At 39.5% G+C, this 17,500-nt stretch overlaps 1 protein-coding gene across 1 annotated transcript in view; it reads right to left on the bottom strand.

Moving 5' to 3' along the window:
* Positions 1–5,114: 5,114 nt before the first annotated feature.
* The window catches only part of zbtb11 (zinc finger and BTB domain containing 11), a 37,649-nt gene continuing 25,263 nt past the window's right edge, over positions 5,115–17,500 (bottom strand). The window contains exons 7-10 of the mRNA XM_061888674.1: positions 15,451–15,568; positions 15,222–15,380; positions 14,972–15,147; positions 5,115–5,740 (exon numbers count right to left, since the gene is read on the bottom strand). Of these exons, the coding sequence (XP_061744658.1) occupies positions 5,232–5,740; positions 14,972–15,147; positions 15,222–15,380; positions 15,451–15,568 (962 nt within the window). The 3' untranslated portion in view covers positions 5,115–5,231. The remainder of the gene's footprint in view (positions 5,741–14,971; positions 15,148–15,221; positions 15,381–15,450; positions 15,569–17,500) is intronic.

Here is a 17,500-nt window from a genome sequence, read left to right as displayed (position 1 = left end):
GATTTTAAACACATTTACCTTTTAAATTCCTTCCTCTTTTTTCCTGACAATTTAAATCAATGTTCAAGTTTTTTTTTTTATTGTATAGAATAATAAATATGTTTTAATTAAATTTTTCATTTTAGCTTCTGTTTTTTTTACGAAGAATATTTGTGAAATATTTCTTCAAACATGTTTAAAATTCCCCAAAAATATTCTGGCAAATCTAGAAAATCTATAGAATCAAATTTAAATCTTATTTCAAAGTCTTTTGAATTTCTTTTAAAATTTTTGATCTGGAAAATCTAGAAGAAATAATGATTTGTCTTTGTTAGAAATATAGCTTGGTCCGATTTGTTATATATTCTAACAAAGTGCAGATTGGATTTTAACCTATTCAAAACATGTCATCAAAATTCTAAAATTAATCTTAATCAGGAAAAATTACTAATGATGTTCCATAATTATTTTTTTTTTTCAAAAAGATTCGAATTAGCTAGTTTTTCTCTTCATTTTTTTTCGGTTGAATTTTGAATTTTAAAGAGTCGAAATTCATGTTTCAAAATTTAATTTTCTTTTTTTTTTCGTTCAATTAAGTGTTTTTTTCACCATTTATTTCCTACAAAAAACCTTCCGTAAAAGGAAATAAAATGTATGACGGAATGACTAATATTTTTTATATATATAAATGTATTTATTAAAGGTAAATTGAGCAAATTGGCTATTTCTGGCAATTTATTTAAGTGTGAATCAAACTGGTAGCCCTTCGCATTAATCAGTAGCTCTTGCTTTCAAAAAGGTTGGTGACCCCTGATCTAGAGTTTTAAACCTTGAATAATAATACATTTTTTATATTTTTTTGACCAAAACCCTTTAGCCTGAGTGGAGGCCTAAATGTATATTTTTTGTACATATATTGTATTAGTTTTTAAAATTAAAAATAGCAAAATATCCCCCGCTTGCTTTGATTTTTCAGTGTGCGGGCCTCGGTGGAAAAAGTTTGGACACCCCTGGCCTAATGTAAGCATGCTCGACTTATTTTCAGCGGTATAACCATTGCTAGTGTTGGTTTTAGTCTTGGTTTTAGTATAGTACTGACAATAACCATATGATTGTTGATATTGTACGCAGGCATGACCTTCTTTTTCCTGAAAATGGCCTAATTTCTGTGTCAAATGTGTTGATTAGAGGTTTGACATTAACAAAATGCTATTCAGTTATTATTATTATTATTATTCAGTTATTAGTATTATTATTATTAGGACCTCTACTCCTAGTAAGTTCCTTCCATGGCCGCTCATCTTGGCTGCGTGTCTGGCAACCTCAATCAGGAAGAAGGGACTACAGAATCTTGACCGTAATTGCAGTACCATTTCTGGCCAGATTATTACATATGGCTCCTTTAAGCAAGTTAGCCTTTAGCACGTCCCGTTTGACATGTAGCACTTTAGCAACCCCCTGTTGAAGCAAGAAGTGTTCCCATTTCCTATTTTCTTTTTGCTACTTGCACAGACAGGAGACAACATTTGGCACACCCGCACCAACAATTGTCCCGATAAATACCACTACTGTAATAATAATAAAAATACTGTAATAACAAAGTTCAACATTGTGGTTGCACTGACATGTGAACCCAATATTCTGACTAGGGATGTAACGATAGAAACATTTCATATCAGTTATCGTGTTACTGTTGAAGTACTTAAACCCAACGAAATCTTTTAACCAAGTTTTTTAATAACTAAAAGTAAGAAAAGCCACTATTTTGCATGTTTTGTGTTTCTTATGCTTCACTGATAATGTTTTAGTCTTATTATTTGATCGGTTTTAAAGGCCGAGCTTTTGTTGTTTTGAATATTGCTTTGCACGTTAAGATGTATTTAAATAAAGTGTGCGATAAATCAAATGTATTATTTCTGGCGAGCCTGCGGGGTCCTACTCTGTCCACGGCACTTGAACGCACCGTTTAACGCTGACTATATAGAATATGGTGTCAAAGTCCATTCATTTCAGGAATTCAACCTCAAAACGAATACGTGATGTACAATTATTACGTGCAAAGTGACGCATACGAAGCTATCATTTCATTTTGACGACTACGGTTGACAGTTTTTGAAACCCCGAATTTTCAGACATTTTTTAAGTGGAGGTTTTCATAAGGTGGAAGCTATGATCATCAAAAGAATAGCTAAATAAGTCTTAAAAGTTAAAGTACCAATGATTGTCTCACACACACACACTAAGTGTGGTGAAATTTGTCCTCTGCATTTGACCCATCTCCTTGATCAAGTGAGGGGAGCAGTGAGCAGCAGAGGTGCAGCGCCCGGGAATAATTTTGGCTGGTTTAACCCCTAATTCCAACCCTTGATGCTGAGTGTCAAGCAGCGAGGTAATGGCTCCCATTTTTATAGTTTTTGGTATGACTCGGCCGGGGTTTGAACTCGTGACCTACCCACCTCAGGGCGGACACTAACTACTAGGCCACTGAGTAGGTGAAAAATATTGAGTGGATGTTGTAAAAGAGCCTTTGTCACATATTAGTTTCACTTGTGAATCTACTGTATTCACCGGACTTAAAGCCGCACCCACTAAATCTTAGAAGAAAAAAATATAAGCTGCAGATTTGAAATGAGTTATTTACACAGAAACATTCTGTACATGTTTATTTACATAAGTATTTCCAAACGGTAACATGGCAGTAAAACGGCTGATCAGACAAAATAGCGGCAGTCAGTGCATGAGTTTATCAAAGTGCAGTTATCAGTTTTTCTATCATTTTGATTAAAATCGGTACCAATATATCTTAGTTGTTCAGACAGTAATGTGTTTATATACGTTTAGATTGGGGTATCTGGGTTCTTAATGGGGTTATATGTTAATGTCTCTTGTTTTCATGTTAGCATTTAAGCTAGCGTGAGTTCATCTAAGTGCAGTTATCAATTTTTTCATCATTTTGATTAAAATCTGTACCAATTATCTTAGTTTCATGCGTGAGTTTAGATTGGGGTATCTGGGTTCTTAATGGGGCAAGACGTTAATGTCTCTTGTTTTCATGTCAGCATTTAAGCTAGCACCAGTCAGTGCGTGAGTTTATCAAAGTGCAGTTATCAGTTTTTGCATCATTTCGGTTTAAAAGGGTAATAATACACCTTAGTTGTTCAGACAGTAATGTGTTTATACAAGTTTAGATTGGGGTATGTGGGTTCTTAATGGGGAAAGACGTTAATGTCTCTTGTTTTCATGTTAGCATTTAAGCTAGCACCAGTCAGTGCGTGAGTTTATCAAAGTGCAGTTATCAGTTTTTGCATCATTTCGGTTTAAAAGGGTAATAATACACCTTAGTTGTTCAGACAGTAATGTGTTTATACAAGTTTAGATTGGGGTATGTGGGTTCTTAATGGGGAAAGACGTTAATGTCTCTTGTTTTCATGTTAGCATTTAAGCTAACGTGAGTTCATCAAAGTGCAGTTATCAATTTTTTCATCATTTTGATTAAAATCAGTACCAATATATCTTAGTTTCATGCGTGAGTTTAGATTGGGGTATCTGGGTTCTTAATGGGGCAAGACGTTAATGTCTCTTGTTTTCATGTTAGCATTTAAGCTAGCGTGAGTTCATCAAAGTGCAGTTATCAATTTTTTCATCATTTTGATTAAAATCAGTACCAATATATCTTAGTTTCATGCGTGAGTTTAGATTGGGGTATCTGGGTTCTTAATGGGGCAATATGTTAATGTCTCTTGTTTTCATGTTAGCATTTAAGCTAGCGTGAGTTCATCAAAGTGCAGTTATCAATTTTTTCATCATTTTGATGTAAAAGGGTAATAATACACCTTATTTGTTCAGACAGTAATGTGTTTACATACGTTTAGATCGGGGTATGTGGGTTCTTAATGGGGCAATATGTTAATGTCTCTTGTTTTCATGTCAGCATTTAAGCTAGCACCAGTCAGTGCGTGAGTTTATCAAAGTGCAGTTATCAGTTTTTGCATCATTTCGGTTTAAAAGGGTAATAATACACCTTAGTTGTTCAGACAGTAATGTGTTTATACAAGTTTAGATTGGGGTATGTGGGTTCTTAATGGGGAAAGACGTTAATGTCTCTTGTTTTCACGTTAGCATTTAAGCGTTTGCCAGTCAGTGCGTGAGTTTATCATTTTTTTCATCATTTTGATTTAAAAGGGTAATAATACACCTTAGTTGTTCAGACAGTAATGTGTTTACATATGTTTAGATCGGAGTATGTGGGGTCTTAATGGGGAAAGACGTTAATGTATCTTGTTTTCATGTTAGAGTTTAAGCTAGCACCAGTCAGTGTGTGAGTTTATCAAAGTTCAATTTGCAGTTTTTCCATCATTTTGATTAAAATCGGTACCAATATATCTTAGTTATTCAGGCAGTAATGTGTTTATATAAGTTTAGATTGGAGTATGTGGGTTCTTAATGGGGAAAGACGTTAATGTATCTTGTTTTCATGTTAGAGTTTAAGCTTGCGCCAGTCAGTGCGTGAGTTTACCAAAGTTCAGTTTTTCCATCATTTTGATTAAAATCGGTACCAATATATCTTAGTTGTTCAGTCAGTAATGTGTTTATAGATAGATAGTACTTTATTGATTCCTTCATACGTTTGGATTGCGGTATCTGGGTTTTAAGGGGGCAAGAGGTTAATGATTCTTGTTTTCATGTTAGCATTTAAGCGAGCGGCAGTCAGTACGTGAGTTGATCATCATTTTTTCCATCATTTTGATTAAAACGGTACCAATATATCTTAGTTGTTCAGTCAGTAACGTGTTTATATAAGTTTAGATTGGGGTATCTGGGTTCTTAATGGGACAAGACGTTATTGTATCTTGTTTTCATGTTAGCATTTAAGCTAGTTTATCAAAGTGCAGTTATCAATGGTTTTTCTGCACCATTTAGATTTAAAAGTGCAACTAAATACATTAGTCGTTTCTTGTGGGTTTTATCGTTACATCCCTAATCGTGACCTTACTGACACAGCGAGCGCGGTCAAACGGTACCTTTATCTCTCAGGCGGGTGTACCTAATGAAGTGTCCGCTGTGTGCCCTTCCAACGCCGGTGACCTTTCACCTTGCGGCGGCGAGCCTGCCGTGATCAGAGAGTGAAGAAAGGAGAAGATGCGTCAGGGTCGGTTTAATGAGTTCGTTTCTACAAAGGTTTCACCTGAGTGTTCTTGTGGGCCGACATGATATTAATAACAATAAGAATATGTACAAAGGTAAGAAAAAGTTCACTCCACTTCCATGGTCTGGACGGCCTCGGGCGCCTCCTCCACCTTGATGCCGGTGATGGCGTGCTGCGCCAGGACGTAGTTGACCACCTGCATGATGCCCTGGTCCGACAGCACGGCGCCGTCGGCCACCTGCACCGCCTCCACGGCGTCCATGGCCTCCACCGTCTCCTCGGTGATGAGCACCGTCTCGATCTCCTCGGAGGGCGGCGGTTGGGCCAGGCGCAGCTCGGGCGGCAGGTCGGCGGGCAGGATGCTGACGGCGTGCTCCACCTGCGTGCCCTGGTTGTGGAACTGCAGCGTGTCCTTCTCCAGCATGATCTTGCCCGGCAGGCTGTCCACGTGGTGCTTGGTCATGTGGCGGCGCAGCGTGCGGGCGTCGATGTGGCCCTCCTGGCAGACGGGGCACACGTACGGACGCTCGCCCGTGTGCGTGCGCACATGGCGCTTGAGGGAGCGGGCGTCGGCCCACGCCACGCCGCACGTCACGCACTCGAAGGGCTTTATTCCTGGAGAGGGATTCACATTTGATCACCAAATATTAATATAACATGACATAACTGCACATTCATAGGACCGATATCATTGCAAACTTGTTTATTTTCATTATTAGGGACCGAATGTCCCTTTGGGACAGAGGACTCTATTGTATTTCTAAGGTTTTATTATTCTTTATTATTCTGCTGCCTCTTTGAGCTGTAATTTGACCCCCTTTACATGCTTCAAAACTCACCATCAGAACTGGCGAAAATTGCCATCTAAAAAAAAAACAACAAAAAAAAAACCTCAAAATTACGCTCTAGCGCCCCCTAGGAAAAAACACAGACAAAACTGCTTGTAACTTCCGTTAGGAATGTCGTAGAGACATGAAACAAAAACCTCTATGTAGGTCTGACTTATACCTAGATTTCATACACTGACATCTTTCAGCAAAAATCAACAGGAAGTTTGCAAAAACCCTTTCAAAACAAAAGTTTCCTAAAAAATGTAATTTTTGCCTCTTTGAGCTGTAATTTGACCCCCTTAACATGCTTCAAAACTCACCAAACTGGACACACAGATCAGGACTGGCGAAAATTGCCATCTAATAAAAAAAAACAAAAAAAACCCTCAAAATTACGCTCTAGCGCCCCCTAGGAAAAAACAGACAAAACTGCTTGTAACTTCCGTTAGGAATGTCGTAGAGACATGAAACAAAAACCCCTATGTAGGTCGAACTTAGACCTAGATTTCATACGCTGACATCTTTCAGCCAAAATCAACAGGAAGTTGGCAAAAACCCTTTCAAAACAAAAGTTTCCTAAAAAATTTAATTTTTGCCTCTTTGAGCTGTAATTCGACCCCCTTAAAATTATTCTAAACTCACCAAACTGGACACACACATCAAGACTGATGAAAATTGCGATCTAGTAAAAAAAAAAAAAAAAAAAAAAAAATCAAAATTGCGCTCTAGCGCCCCCTAGGAATAAAACACTGACAAAACTGCTCTTGGGAAGAAAACAGACAAATCTGCTTGTAACTTCCGGTAATAATGTCGTAGAGACATGAAACAAAAACCTCTATGTAGGTCTCACTTAGACCTACATTTATTAATTGACATCCTTTAGCAAAAATCAACAGGAAGTTGGCAATTACCCCTTCAAAACAAAAGTTTTGTAAAAACCTGTCAACTTTTTTCAAACATTATCTCCTCTGAGCGCGTTTGTTGTGTCGGCTTCAAACTCGCACAGGAAAGCGATCGAACCCTTCTGATTAAAAGTTGCGCAAAGAGTTTTTCTTACTGCTCCTGTTTTGATTTTACGAGCCGTCTAAAGATGGCCGCTTAAAAGCAGGAAGCACCAGCGTGACCCCCTTAAAATGCTTCAAAACTCACTAAACTGGACACACACATCAGGACTGGTGAAAATTGCGATTTAATAAAAACAAGCAAACCCCAAAACTCAAAATTGCACTCTAGCGCCCCCTAGGAATAAAACACAGACTAAACTGCTTGTAACTTCCGTTAGGAATGTCGTAGAGACATGAAAAAAAAACTCTATGTAGGTCTGACTTAGACCTAGATTTCATACACTGACATCTTTCAGCAAAAATATACAGGAAATTGGCAAAAACCCTTTCAAAACAAAAGTTTCCTAAAAAAATTTAATTTTTGCCTCTTTGAGCTGTAATTTGACCCCCTTAACATCCTTCAAAACTCACCAAACTGGACACACACATCAGGACTGGTGAAAATTGCGATATAATAAAAACAAACAAACCCCAAAACTCAAAATTGCACTCTAGCGCCCCCTAGGAATAAAACACAGACAAAACTGCTTGTAACTTCCGTTAGGAATGTCGTAGAAACATGAAACAAAAACCTCTATGCAGGTCTGACTTAGACCTAGATTTCATACACTGACATCTTTCAGCCAAAATCAACAGGAAATTGGCAAAAACCCTTTCAAAACAAAAGTTTCCTAAAAAATGTAATTTTTGCCACTTTGAGCTGTAATTCGACCCCCTTAACATGCGTCCAAACTCACTAAACTGGACACACACATCAGGACTGGTGAAAATTGCGATTTAATAAAAACAAACAAACCCCAAAACTCAAAATTGCACTCTAGCGCCCCCTAGGAATAAAACACAGACAAAACTGCTTGTAACTTCCGTTAGGAATGTCGTAGAAACATGAAACAAAAACCTCTACGTAGGTCTGACTTAGACCTACATTTCATACACTGACATCTTTCAGCAAAAATCAACAGGAAGTTGGCAAAAACCTTTCAATACAAAAGTTTCCTAAAAAATGTAATTTTTGCCTCTTTGAGCTGTAATTCGACCCCCTTAAAATGCTTCAAAACTCACTAAACTGGACACACACATCAGGACTGGTGAACATTGCGATATAATAAAAACAAACACCAAAACTCAAAATTGCACTCTAGCGCCCCCTAGGAATAAAACACAGACTAAACTGCTTGTAACTTCCGTTAGGAATGTCATAGAGACATGAAACAAAAACCTCTATGTAGGTCGGACTTAGACCTAGATTTCATACACTGACATCTTTCAGCCAAAATCAACAGGAAATTGGCAAAAACCCTTTCAAAACAAAAGTTTCCTAAAAAATTTAATTTTTGCCTCTTTGAGCTGTAATTCGACCCCCTTAAAATGCTTCAAAACTCACTAAACTGGACACACACATCAGGACTGGTGAAAATTGCGATTTAATAAAAACAAACAAACCCCAAAACTCAAAATTGCGCTCTAGCGTCCCCTGGAAAAAACACAGACAAAACTGCTTGTAACTTCCGTTAGGAATGTCGTAGAAACATGAAACAAAAACTTCTATGCAGGTCTGACTTAGACCTAGATTTCATACACTGACATCTTTCAGCAAAAATCAACAAGAAGTTGGCAAAAACCCTTTCAAAACAAAAGTTTCCTAAAAAATGTAGTCACTGATTGAGAAACAAATTGGGTAAGTAAAAAATAACAATAAATCTACTTGACCTTTGACCTAGATTCAATGTGATTCCGATTGATTATGAATCGATTCTTGATTTAACATGATTTTCAATGCAAAGTGATTCTGGCAATACACTGTTTGGTACAAGAATTAAAATAAAACTACTTACTAATTTCCCTGCTGACATATTTTTTAAAATCCATTCTTGAAAATGTTGAAATTATTCAAAATTGTAATAAATTGATATTTATCTAACCACTTTAGTATCGTCTATATACTGATTCTATACTTGGTATCATTAGTGTAGATATTGGTATCGATCCACACAACTTTCTTTCTCAAGCTTGTGGTTAGCATATCCTCCTATAGCAATGTTGCGCTAGTCCTTGTCCTCCAGTGACAAGTGTACTTGTAAGAAATGGAGCGGAGGATTGCCGACTTACCACTGTGGAGGGATGTTAGCCGCTAACAAAAATGCTACATTGCGTCGAGGATGATCAACATGCATTATCACGATTTAAGCCTTAGTATTAAAATTGCTATTTTCAGCCAAATTGATATCATTTACAGGGTTTACCCTAAACTGCCAAGATACCTGTGGCGGTGGGGGCGTGGTTATGGGCGTTGTCAATACTGCAATATTCAGTGTTGACAGCTAGATTTTTTGTGGACATGTTCCAGAAATATTGATGTTAAAGATTTCTTTTTTCGTGAAGAAATGTTTAGAATGAAGGTGATGAATCCAGATGGATCTCTATTACAATCCCCAAAGAGCGCACTTAAGTTGATAATTACTTTTATGTGTAGAAATCTTTATTCAAAATTTTAATAAACTGATATTTATCTAACCACTTTAGCATTGTCTATATACTGATTCTAAACTTGGTATCATTAGTGTAGATATTTCTTTCTTTCTCAAAGCTCTAGCTTGTGGTTAGCATATCCTCCTATAGCAATGTTGAGGGATGTTAGCCGCTAACAAAAATGCTACATTGCGTGGAGGATGATCAACATGCATTATCACGATTTAAGCCTTAGTATTAAAATAGCTATTTTCGGCCAAATTGATATCATTTACAGGGTTTACCCTAAACTGCCAAGATACCTGTGGCGTTGGGGGCGTGGTTATGGGCGTTGTCAATACTGCAATATTCAGTGTTGACAGCTAGATTTTTTGTGGACATGTTCCAGAAATATTGATGTTAAAGATTTTTTTTTTCGTGAAGAAATGTTTAGAATGAAGTTGATGAATCCAGATGGATCTCTATTACAATCCCCAAAGAGGGCACTTTATGTTGATGATTACTTCTATGTGTAGAAATCTTTATTCAAAAATTGTAATAAACTGATATTTATCTAACCACTATAGTATCTCGTCTATATACTGATTCTAAACTTGGTATCATTAGTGTAGATATTTATTTCTTTCTCAAATCTCTAGCTTGTGGTTAGCATATCCTCCTATAGCAATGTTGAGGGATGTTAGCCGCTAACAAAAATGCTACATTGCGTGGAGGATGATCAACATGCATTATCACGATTTAAGCCTTAGTATTAAAATAGCTATTTTCGGCCAAATTGATATCATTTACAGGGTTTACCCTAAACTGCCAAGATACCTGTGGCGGTGGGGGCGTGGTTATGGGCGTTGTCAATACTGCAATATTCAGTGTTGACAGCTAGATTTTTTGTGGACATGTTCCAGAAATATTGATGTTAAAGATTTATTTTTCCGTGAAGAAATGTTTAGAACGAAGTTGATGAATCCAGATGGATCTCTATTACAATCCCCAAAGAGCGCACTTAAGTTGATAATTACTTTTATGTGTAGAAATCTTTATTCAAAATTTTAATAAACTGATATTTATCTAACCACTTTAGCATTGTCTATATACTGATTCTAAACTTGGTATCATTAGTGTAGATATTTCTTTCTTTCTCAAAGCTCTAGCTTGTGGTTAGCATATCCTCCTATAGCAATGTTGAGGGATGTTAGCCGCTAACAAAAATGCTACATTGCGTGGAGGATGATCAACATGCATTATCACGATTTAAGCCTTAGTATTAAAATAGCTATTTTCGGCCAAATTGATATCATTTACAGGGTTTACCCTAAACTGCCAAGATACCTGTGGCGTTGGGGGCGTGGTTATGAGCGTTGTCAATACTGCAATATTCAGTGTTGACAGCTAGATTTTTTGTGGACATGTTCCAGAAATATTGATGTTAAAGATTTCTTTTTTCGTGAAGAAATGTTTAGAATGAAGTTGATGAATCCAGATGGATCTCTATTACAATCCCCAAAGAGGGCACTTAAGTTGATAATTACTTTTATGTGTAGAAATCTTTATTCAAAATTTTAATAAACTGATATTTATCGAACCACTTTAGCATCGTCTATATACTGATTCTAAACTTGGTATCATTAGTGTAGATATTTCTTTCTTTCTCAAAGCTCTAGCTTGTGGTTAGCATATCCTCCTATAGCGATGTTGAGGAATGTTAGCCGCTAACAAAAATGCTACATTGCGTGGAGGATGATCAACATGCATTATCACGATTTAAGCCTTAGTATTAAAATAGCTATTTTCGGCCAAATTGATATCATTTACAGGGTTTACCCTAAATTGCCAAGATACCTGTGGCGTTGGGGGCGTGGTTATGAGCGTTGTCAATACTGCAATATTCAGTGTTGACAGCTAGATTTTTTGTGGACATGTTCCAGAAATATTGATGTTAAAGATTTCTTTTTTCGTGAAGAAATGTTTAGAATGAAGTTGATGAATCCAGATGGATCTCTATTACAATCCCCAAAGAGGGCACTTTATGTTGATGATTACTTCTATGTGTAGAAATCTTTATTCAAAATTTTAATAAACTGATATTTATCTAACCACTTTAGCATCGTCTATATACTGATTCTAAACTTGGTATCATTAGTGTAGATATTTCTTTCTTTCTCAAAGCTCTAGCTTGTGGTTAGCATATCCTCCTATAGCAATGTTGAGGGATGTTAGCCGCTAACAAAAATGCTACATTGCGTGGAGGATGATCAACATGCATTATCACGATTTAAGCCTTAGTATTAAAATAGCTATTTTCGGCCAAATTGATATCATTTACAGGGTTTACCCTAAACTGCCAAGATACCTGTGGCGGTGGGGGCGTGGTTATGGGCGTTGTCAATACTGCAATATTCAGTGTTGACAGCTAGATTTTTTGTGGACATGTTCCAGAAATATTGATGTTAAAGATTTCTTTTTTCGTGAAGAAATGTTTAGAATGAAGTTGATGAATCCAGATGGATCTCTATTACAATCCCCAAAGAGGGCACTTTATGTTGATGATTACTTCTATGTGTAGAAATCTTTATTCAAAATTTTAATAAACTGATATTTATCTAACCACTTTAGCATCGTCTATATACTGATTCTAAACTTGGTATCATTAGTGTAGATATTTCTTTCTTTCTCAAAGCTCTAGCTTGTGGTTAGCATATCCTCCTATAGCAATGTTGAGGGATGTTAGCCGCTAACAAAAATGCTACATTGCGTGGAGGATGATCAACATGCATTATCACGATTTAAGCCTTAGTATTAAAATAGCTATTTTCGGCCAAATTGATATCATTTACAGGGTTTACCCTAAACTGCCAAGATACCTGTGGCGGTGGGGGCGTGGTTATGGGCGTTGTCAATACTGCAATATTCAGTGTTGACAGCTAGATTTTTTGTGGACATGTTCCAGAAATATTGATGTTAAAGATTTCTTTTTTCGTGAAGAAATGTTTAGAATGAAGTTGATGAATCCAGATGGATCTCTATTACAATCCCCAAAGAGGGCACTTTATGTTGATGATTACTTCTATGTGTAGAAATCTTTATTCAAAATTTTAATAAACTGATATTTATCTAACCACTTTAGCATCGTCTATATACTGATTCTAAACTTGGTATCATTAGTGTAGATATTTCTTTCTTTCTCAAAGCTCTAGCTTGTGGTTAGCATATCCTCCTATAGCAATGTTGAGGGATGTTAGCCGCTAACAAAAATGCTACATTGCGTGGAGGATGATCAACATGCATTATCACGATTTAAGCCTTAGTATTAAAATAGCTATTTTCGGCCAAATTGATATCATTTACAGGGTTTACCCTAAACTGCCAAGATACCTGTGGCGGTGGGGGCGTGGTTATGGGCGTTGTCAATACTGCAATATTCAGTGTTGACAGCTAGATTTTTTGTGGACATGTTCCAGAAATATTGATGTTAAAGATTTCTTTTTCCGTGAAGAAATGTTTAGAACGAAGTTGATGAATCCAGATGGATCTCTATTACAATCCCCAAAGAGGGCACTTTATGTTGATGATTACTTCTATGTGTAGAAATCTTTATTCAAAAATTGTAATAAACTGATATTTATCTAACCACTATAGTATCGTCTATATACTGATTCTAAATTTGGTATCATTAGTGTAGATATTTATTTCTTTCTCAAATCTCTAGCTTGTGGTTAGCATATCCTCCTATAGCAATGTTGAGGGATGTTAGCCGCTAACAAAAATGCTACATTGCATGGAGGATGATCAACATGCATTATCACGATTTAAGCCTTAGTATTAAAATAGCTATTTTCGGCCAAATTGATATCATTTACAGGGTTTACCCTAAACTGCCAAGATACCTGTGGCGTTGGGGGCGTGGTTATGGGCGTTGTCAATACTGCAATATTCAGTGTTGACAGCTAGATTTTTTGTGGACATGTTCCAGAAATATTGATGTTAAAGATTTCTTTTTTCGTGAAGAAATGTTTAGAATGAAGTTGATGATTCCAGATGGATCTCTATTACAATCCCCAAAGAGCGCACTTAAGTTGATAATTACTTTTATGTGTAGAAATCTTTATTCAAAATTTTAATAAACTGATATTTATCGAACCACTTTAGCATCGTCTATATACTGATTCTAAACTTGGTATCATTAGTGTAGATATTTCTTTCTTTCTCAAATCTCTAGCTTGTGGTTAGCATATCCTCCTATAGCAATGTTGAGGGATGTTAGCCGCTAACAAAAATGCTACATTGCGTGGAGGATGATCAACATGCATTATCACGATTTAAGCCTTAGTATTAAAATAGCTATTTTCGGCCAAATTGATATCATTTACAGGGTTTACCCTAAACTGCCAAGATACCTGTGGCGGTGGGGGCATGGTTATGGGCGTTGTCAATACTGCAATATTCAGTGTTGACAGCTAGATTTTTTGTGGACATGTTCCAGAAATATTGATGTTAAAGATTTCTTTTTCCGTGAAGAAATGTTTAGAACGAAGTTGATGAATCCAGATGGATCTCTATTACAATCCCCAAAGAGGGCACTTTATGTTGATGATTACTTCTATGTGTAGAAATCTTTATTCAAAAATTGTAATAAACTGATATTTATCTAACCACTATAGTATCGTCTATATACTGATTCTAAAATTGGTATCATTAGTGTAGATATTTCTTTCTTTCTCAAAGCTCTAGCTTGTGGTTAGCATATCCTCCTATAGCGATGTTGAGGAATGTTAGCCGCTAACAAAAATGCTACATTGCGTGGAGGATGATCAACATGCATTATCACGATTTAAGCCTTAGTATTAAAATAGCTATTTTCGGCCAAATTGATATCATTTACAGGGTTTACCCTAAACTGCCAAGATACCTGTGGCGGTGGGGGCGTGGTTATGGGCGTTGTCAACATTGCAATATTCAGTGTTGACAGCTAGATTTTTTGTGGACATGATGTTAAAGATTTCTTTTTTTGTGAAGAAATGTTTAGAATGAAGTTGATGAATCCAGATGGATCTCTATTACAATCCCCAAAGAGGGCACTTTAAGTTGATGATTACTTCTATGTGTAGAAATCTGCATTTATAATTGAATCACTTGTTTATTTTGAACAAGTTTTTAGTTATTTTTACATGTTTTTTTCCAAATAGTTCAAGCAAGACCACTACAAATGAGCAATATTTTGCACTGTTATACAATTGAATAAATCAAAAACTGATGACATAGTGCTGTATTTTACTTCTTTATCTCTTTTTTTCAACAAAAAATGCTTTGTTCTGATTAGGGGGTACTTGAATTAAAAAAATGTTGACAGGGGGTACATCACTGAAAAAAGGTTGAGAACCACCCTAAATATAAAATATTTTTTAACAGACATGAGGTCAAGAAAAGCTACACTTCCCCCTGCACTGGAAGTACAACACACAATAGTAGAAGTGAAGACAGGAAGTTACCTTGATGAGTGTTCATGTGGCGCCGGTACTCCCTGAGCTGGACAAACTTCCTGCCACAATGCTCGCAGTGGCGCTCCAGGTTCTGTTTGACGCGGCCTTTCTTGCCATGCGTGGCCTTTTTCACGTGCCTCCTGAAGAGCGCTTTCTCCAGGAACTCCTTCCCGCACACGTTACACCTGAAGAGGAGAAGAGGGCGTGGCATTTTGGCGCGTTAGACGTGGCCTGCGGACGGCGGCTTTACGCCACTCACTTGTACGGCTCCACCACGCTGTGCGACTTGACGTGCGAGTACCAGTCCTTCTTCCAGCTGTAGCACTTCCCACACACCTCGCACTGGAAGGGCTTGAGGACCAAGTGCTTGTTCATGTGCTGCTGCAGGTCTTTGGCCTCGAAGAAGCGCTTGTCGCAGCTGCCCAAAAACAGTCCGTCAGGGGCGGTTGTTGGCAAGGAGGCGGCGCCAGGCGGGACGCCAAACTTACCGGGAACAAGCGAACGCCCGCACGTCCGGTTTAGGTTTGTGCTTCTTTAGGTGTTTGCTCAGCGCCGAGGCTCGATAGAAGGTGGCTCCGCACTTGTTGCAGAGGTACTTGGACTCACCTGTAGACAAACATAAAAGGCTGTTTGAGGGTGTGCCCAATGTTGGAGGGTGAGCCCGGTGTTTGAGGCTGAGCCTGGTGTTTGCGCGTGAGGTTAGATGTTTGCAGGTGTGGCTGATGTTTATCTGTGTGCGGGGTGTTTGGTGTAGGTGGGTGTGTGGGGTGTAACTGATGTTTGCGGGTGTGGCTGTTTGAGGGTGTTTGCAGGTGTGGCTGGTGTAGGTGGGTGTGCAGGGTGTGGCTGATGTTTGCGGGTGAGCCCGATGTTTGCGGGTGAGCCCGGTGTTGGAGGGTGTAACTGGTGTTGGAGGGTGTGCTTGGTGTTGGAGGGTATGGCTGATGTTTGTCTGTGTGCGGGGTGTTTGTGGGTGTGGCCGGTGTAGGTGGGTGTGCGGGGTGTGGCTGATGTTTGCGGGTGTGGCTGATGTTTGTCTGTGTGCGGGGTGTTTGCGGGTGTGGCTGATGTTTGTCTGTGCGCGGGGTGTTTGCGGGTGTGGTTGGTGTAGGTGGGTGTGAGGGGTGTGACTGATGTTGGCGGGTGTGGCTGATGTTTGTCTGTGTGTGGGGGGTTTGCGGGTGTGGCTGGTGTTTGTCTGTGTGTGGAGTGTTTGCGGGTGTGGCTGGTGTAGGTGGGTTTGAGGGGTGTGTCTGATGTTGGTGGGTGTGGCTGATGTTTGTCTGTGTGTGGGGTGTTTGTGGGTGTGGCTTGTGTAGTTGGGTGTGAGGGGTGTGACTGATGTTGGTCTGTGTGTGGGGTGTTTGCGGGTGTGGTTGGTGTAGGTGGGTGTGAGGGGTGTGGCTGATGTTTACGGGTGTGCGGTGTGTTTGCGGGTGAGCCCGGTGTTGGAGGGTGTGCTTGATGTTTGCGCGTATGGCTGATGTTTGCGGGTGTAGCTGATGTTTGTCTGTGTGCGGGGTGAAGGTGGGTTTGTGGGGAGTGGCAGATGTTTGCGGGTGTGCGGTGTGTTTGCGGGTGAGCCCGGTGTTGGAGGGTGAGCCTTGTTTGCGGGTGTACAGGCAATATGAGGGCAATAAGGGTGTTTGCGGGTGTGGTTGATGTTGGCGGGTGTGGCCGATGTTTGTCTGTGTGCGGGGTGTGGCTGGTGTAGGTGGGTGTGAGGGGTGTGGCTGATGTTTGCGGGTGTGCGGTGTGTTTGCCGGTGTGCCCGGTGTTGGAGGGTGTGCTTGATGTTTGCGCGTATGGCTGATGTTTGCGGGTGTAGCTGATGTTTGTCTGTGTGCGGGGTGAAGGTGTTTTTGTGGGGAGTGGCAAATGTTTGCGGGTGTGCGGTGTGTTTGCGGGTGAGCCCGGTGTTGGAGGGTAAGCCTTGTTTGCGGGTGTACAGGCTATATGAGGGCAATAAGGGTGTTTGCGGGTGTGGCTGATGTTGCCGGGTGTGGCCGATGTTTGTCTGTGTGCGGGGTGTGGCTGGTGTAGGTGGGTGAGAGGGGTGTGGCTGATGGTTGCGGGTGTGCGGTGTGTTTGCGGGTGAGCCTGGTGTTGGAGGGTGTGCCCGGTGTTGGCGGGTGTAGCTGATGTTTGTCTGTGTGCGGGGTGAAGATGGGTTTGCGGGGGGAGTGGCAGATGTTTGCGGGTGTGCGGTGTGTTTGCAGGTGAGCCTTGTTTGCGGGTGTACAGGCTATATGAGGGCAATAAGGGTGTTTGCGGGTGTGGCTGATGTTGGCGGGTGTGGCTGATGTTTTTCTGTGTGCGGGGTGTGGCTGGTGTAGGTGGGTGTGAGGGGTGTGGCCGATGTTTGCGGGTGAGCCTGGTGTCGGAGGGTGTGCCCGGTGTTGGAGGGTGTGCTTGATGTTTGCGCGTATGGCTGATGTTTGCGGGTGTAGCTGATGTTTGTCTGTGTGCGGGGTGAAGGCGGGTTTGTGGGGAGTGGCAGATATTTGCGGGTGTGCGGTGTGTTTGCGGGTGAGCCTT

The sequence above is a fragment of the Nerophis ophidion genome, linkage group LG26, assembly GCF_033978795.1.
Source record: "Nerophis ophidion isolate RoL-2023_Sa linkage group LG26, RoL_Noph_v1.0, whole genome shotgun sequence".
Classification (NCBI taxonomy): Eukaryota; Metazoa; Chordata; class Actinopteri; order Syngnathiformes; family Syngnathidae; genus Nerophis; species Nerophis ophidion.
This window is presented reverse-complemented; position numbering and strand designations above follow the sequence as displayed.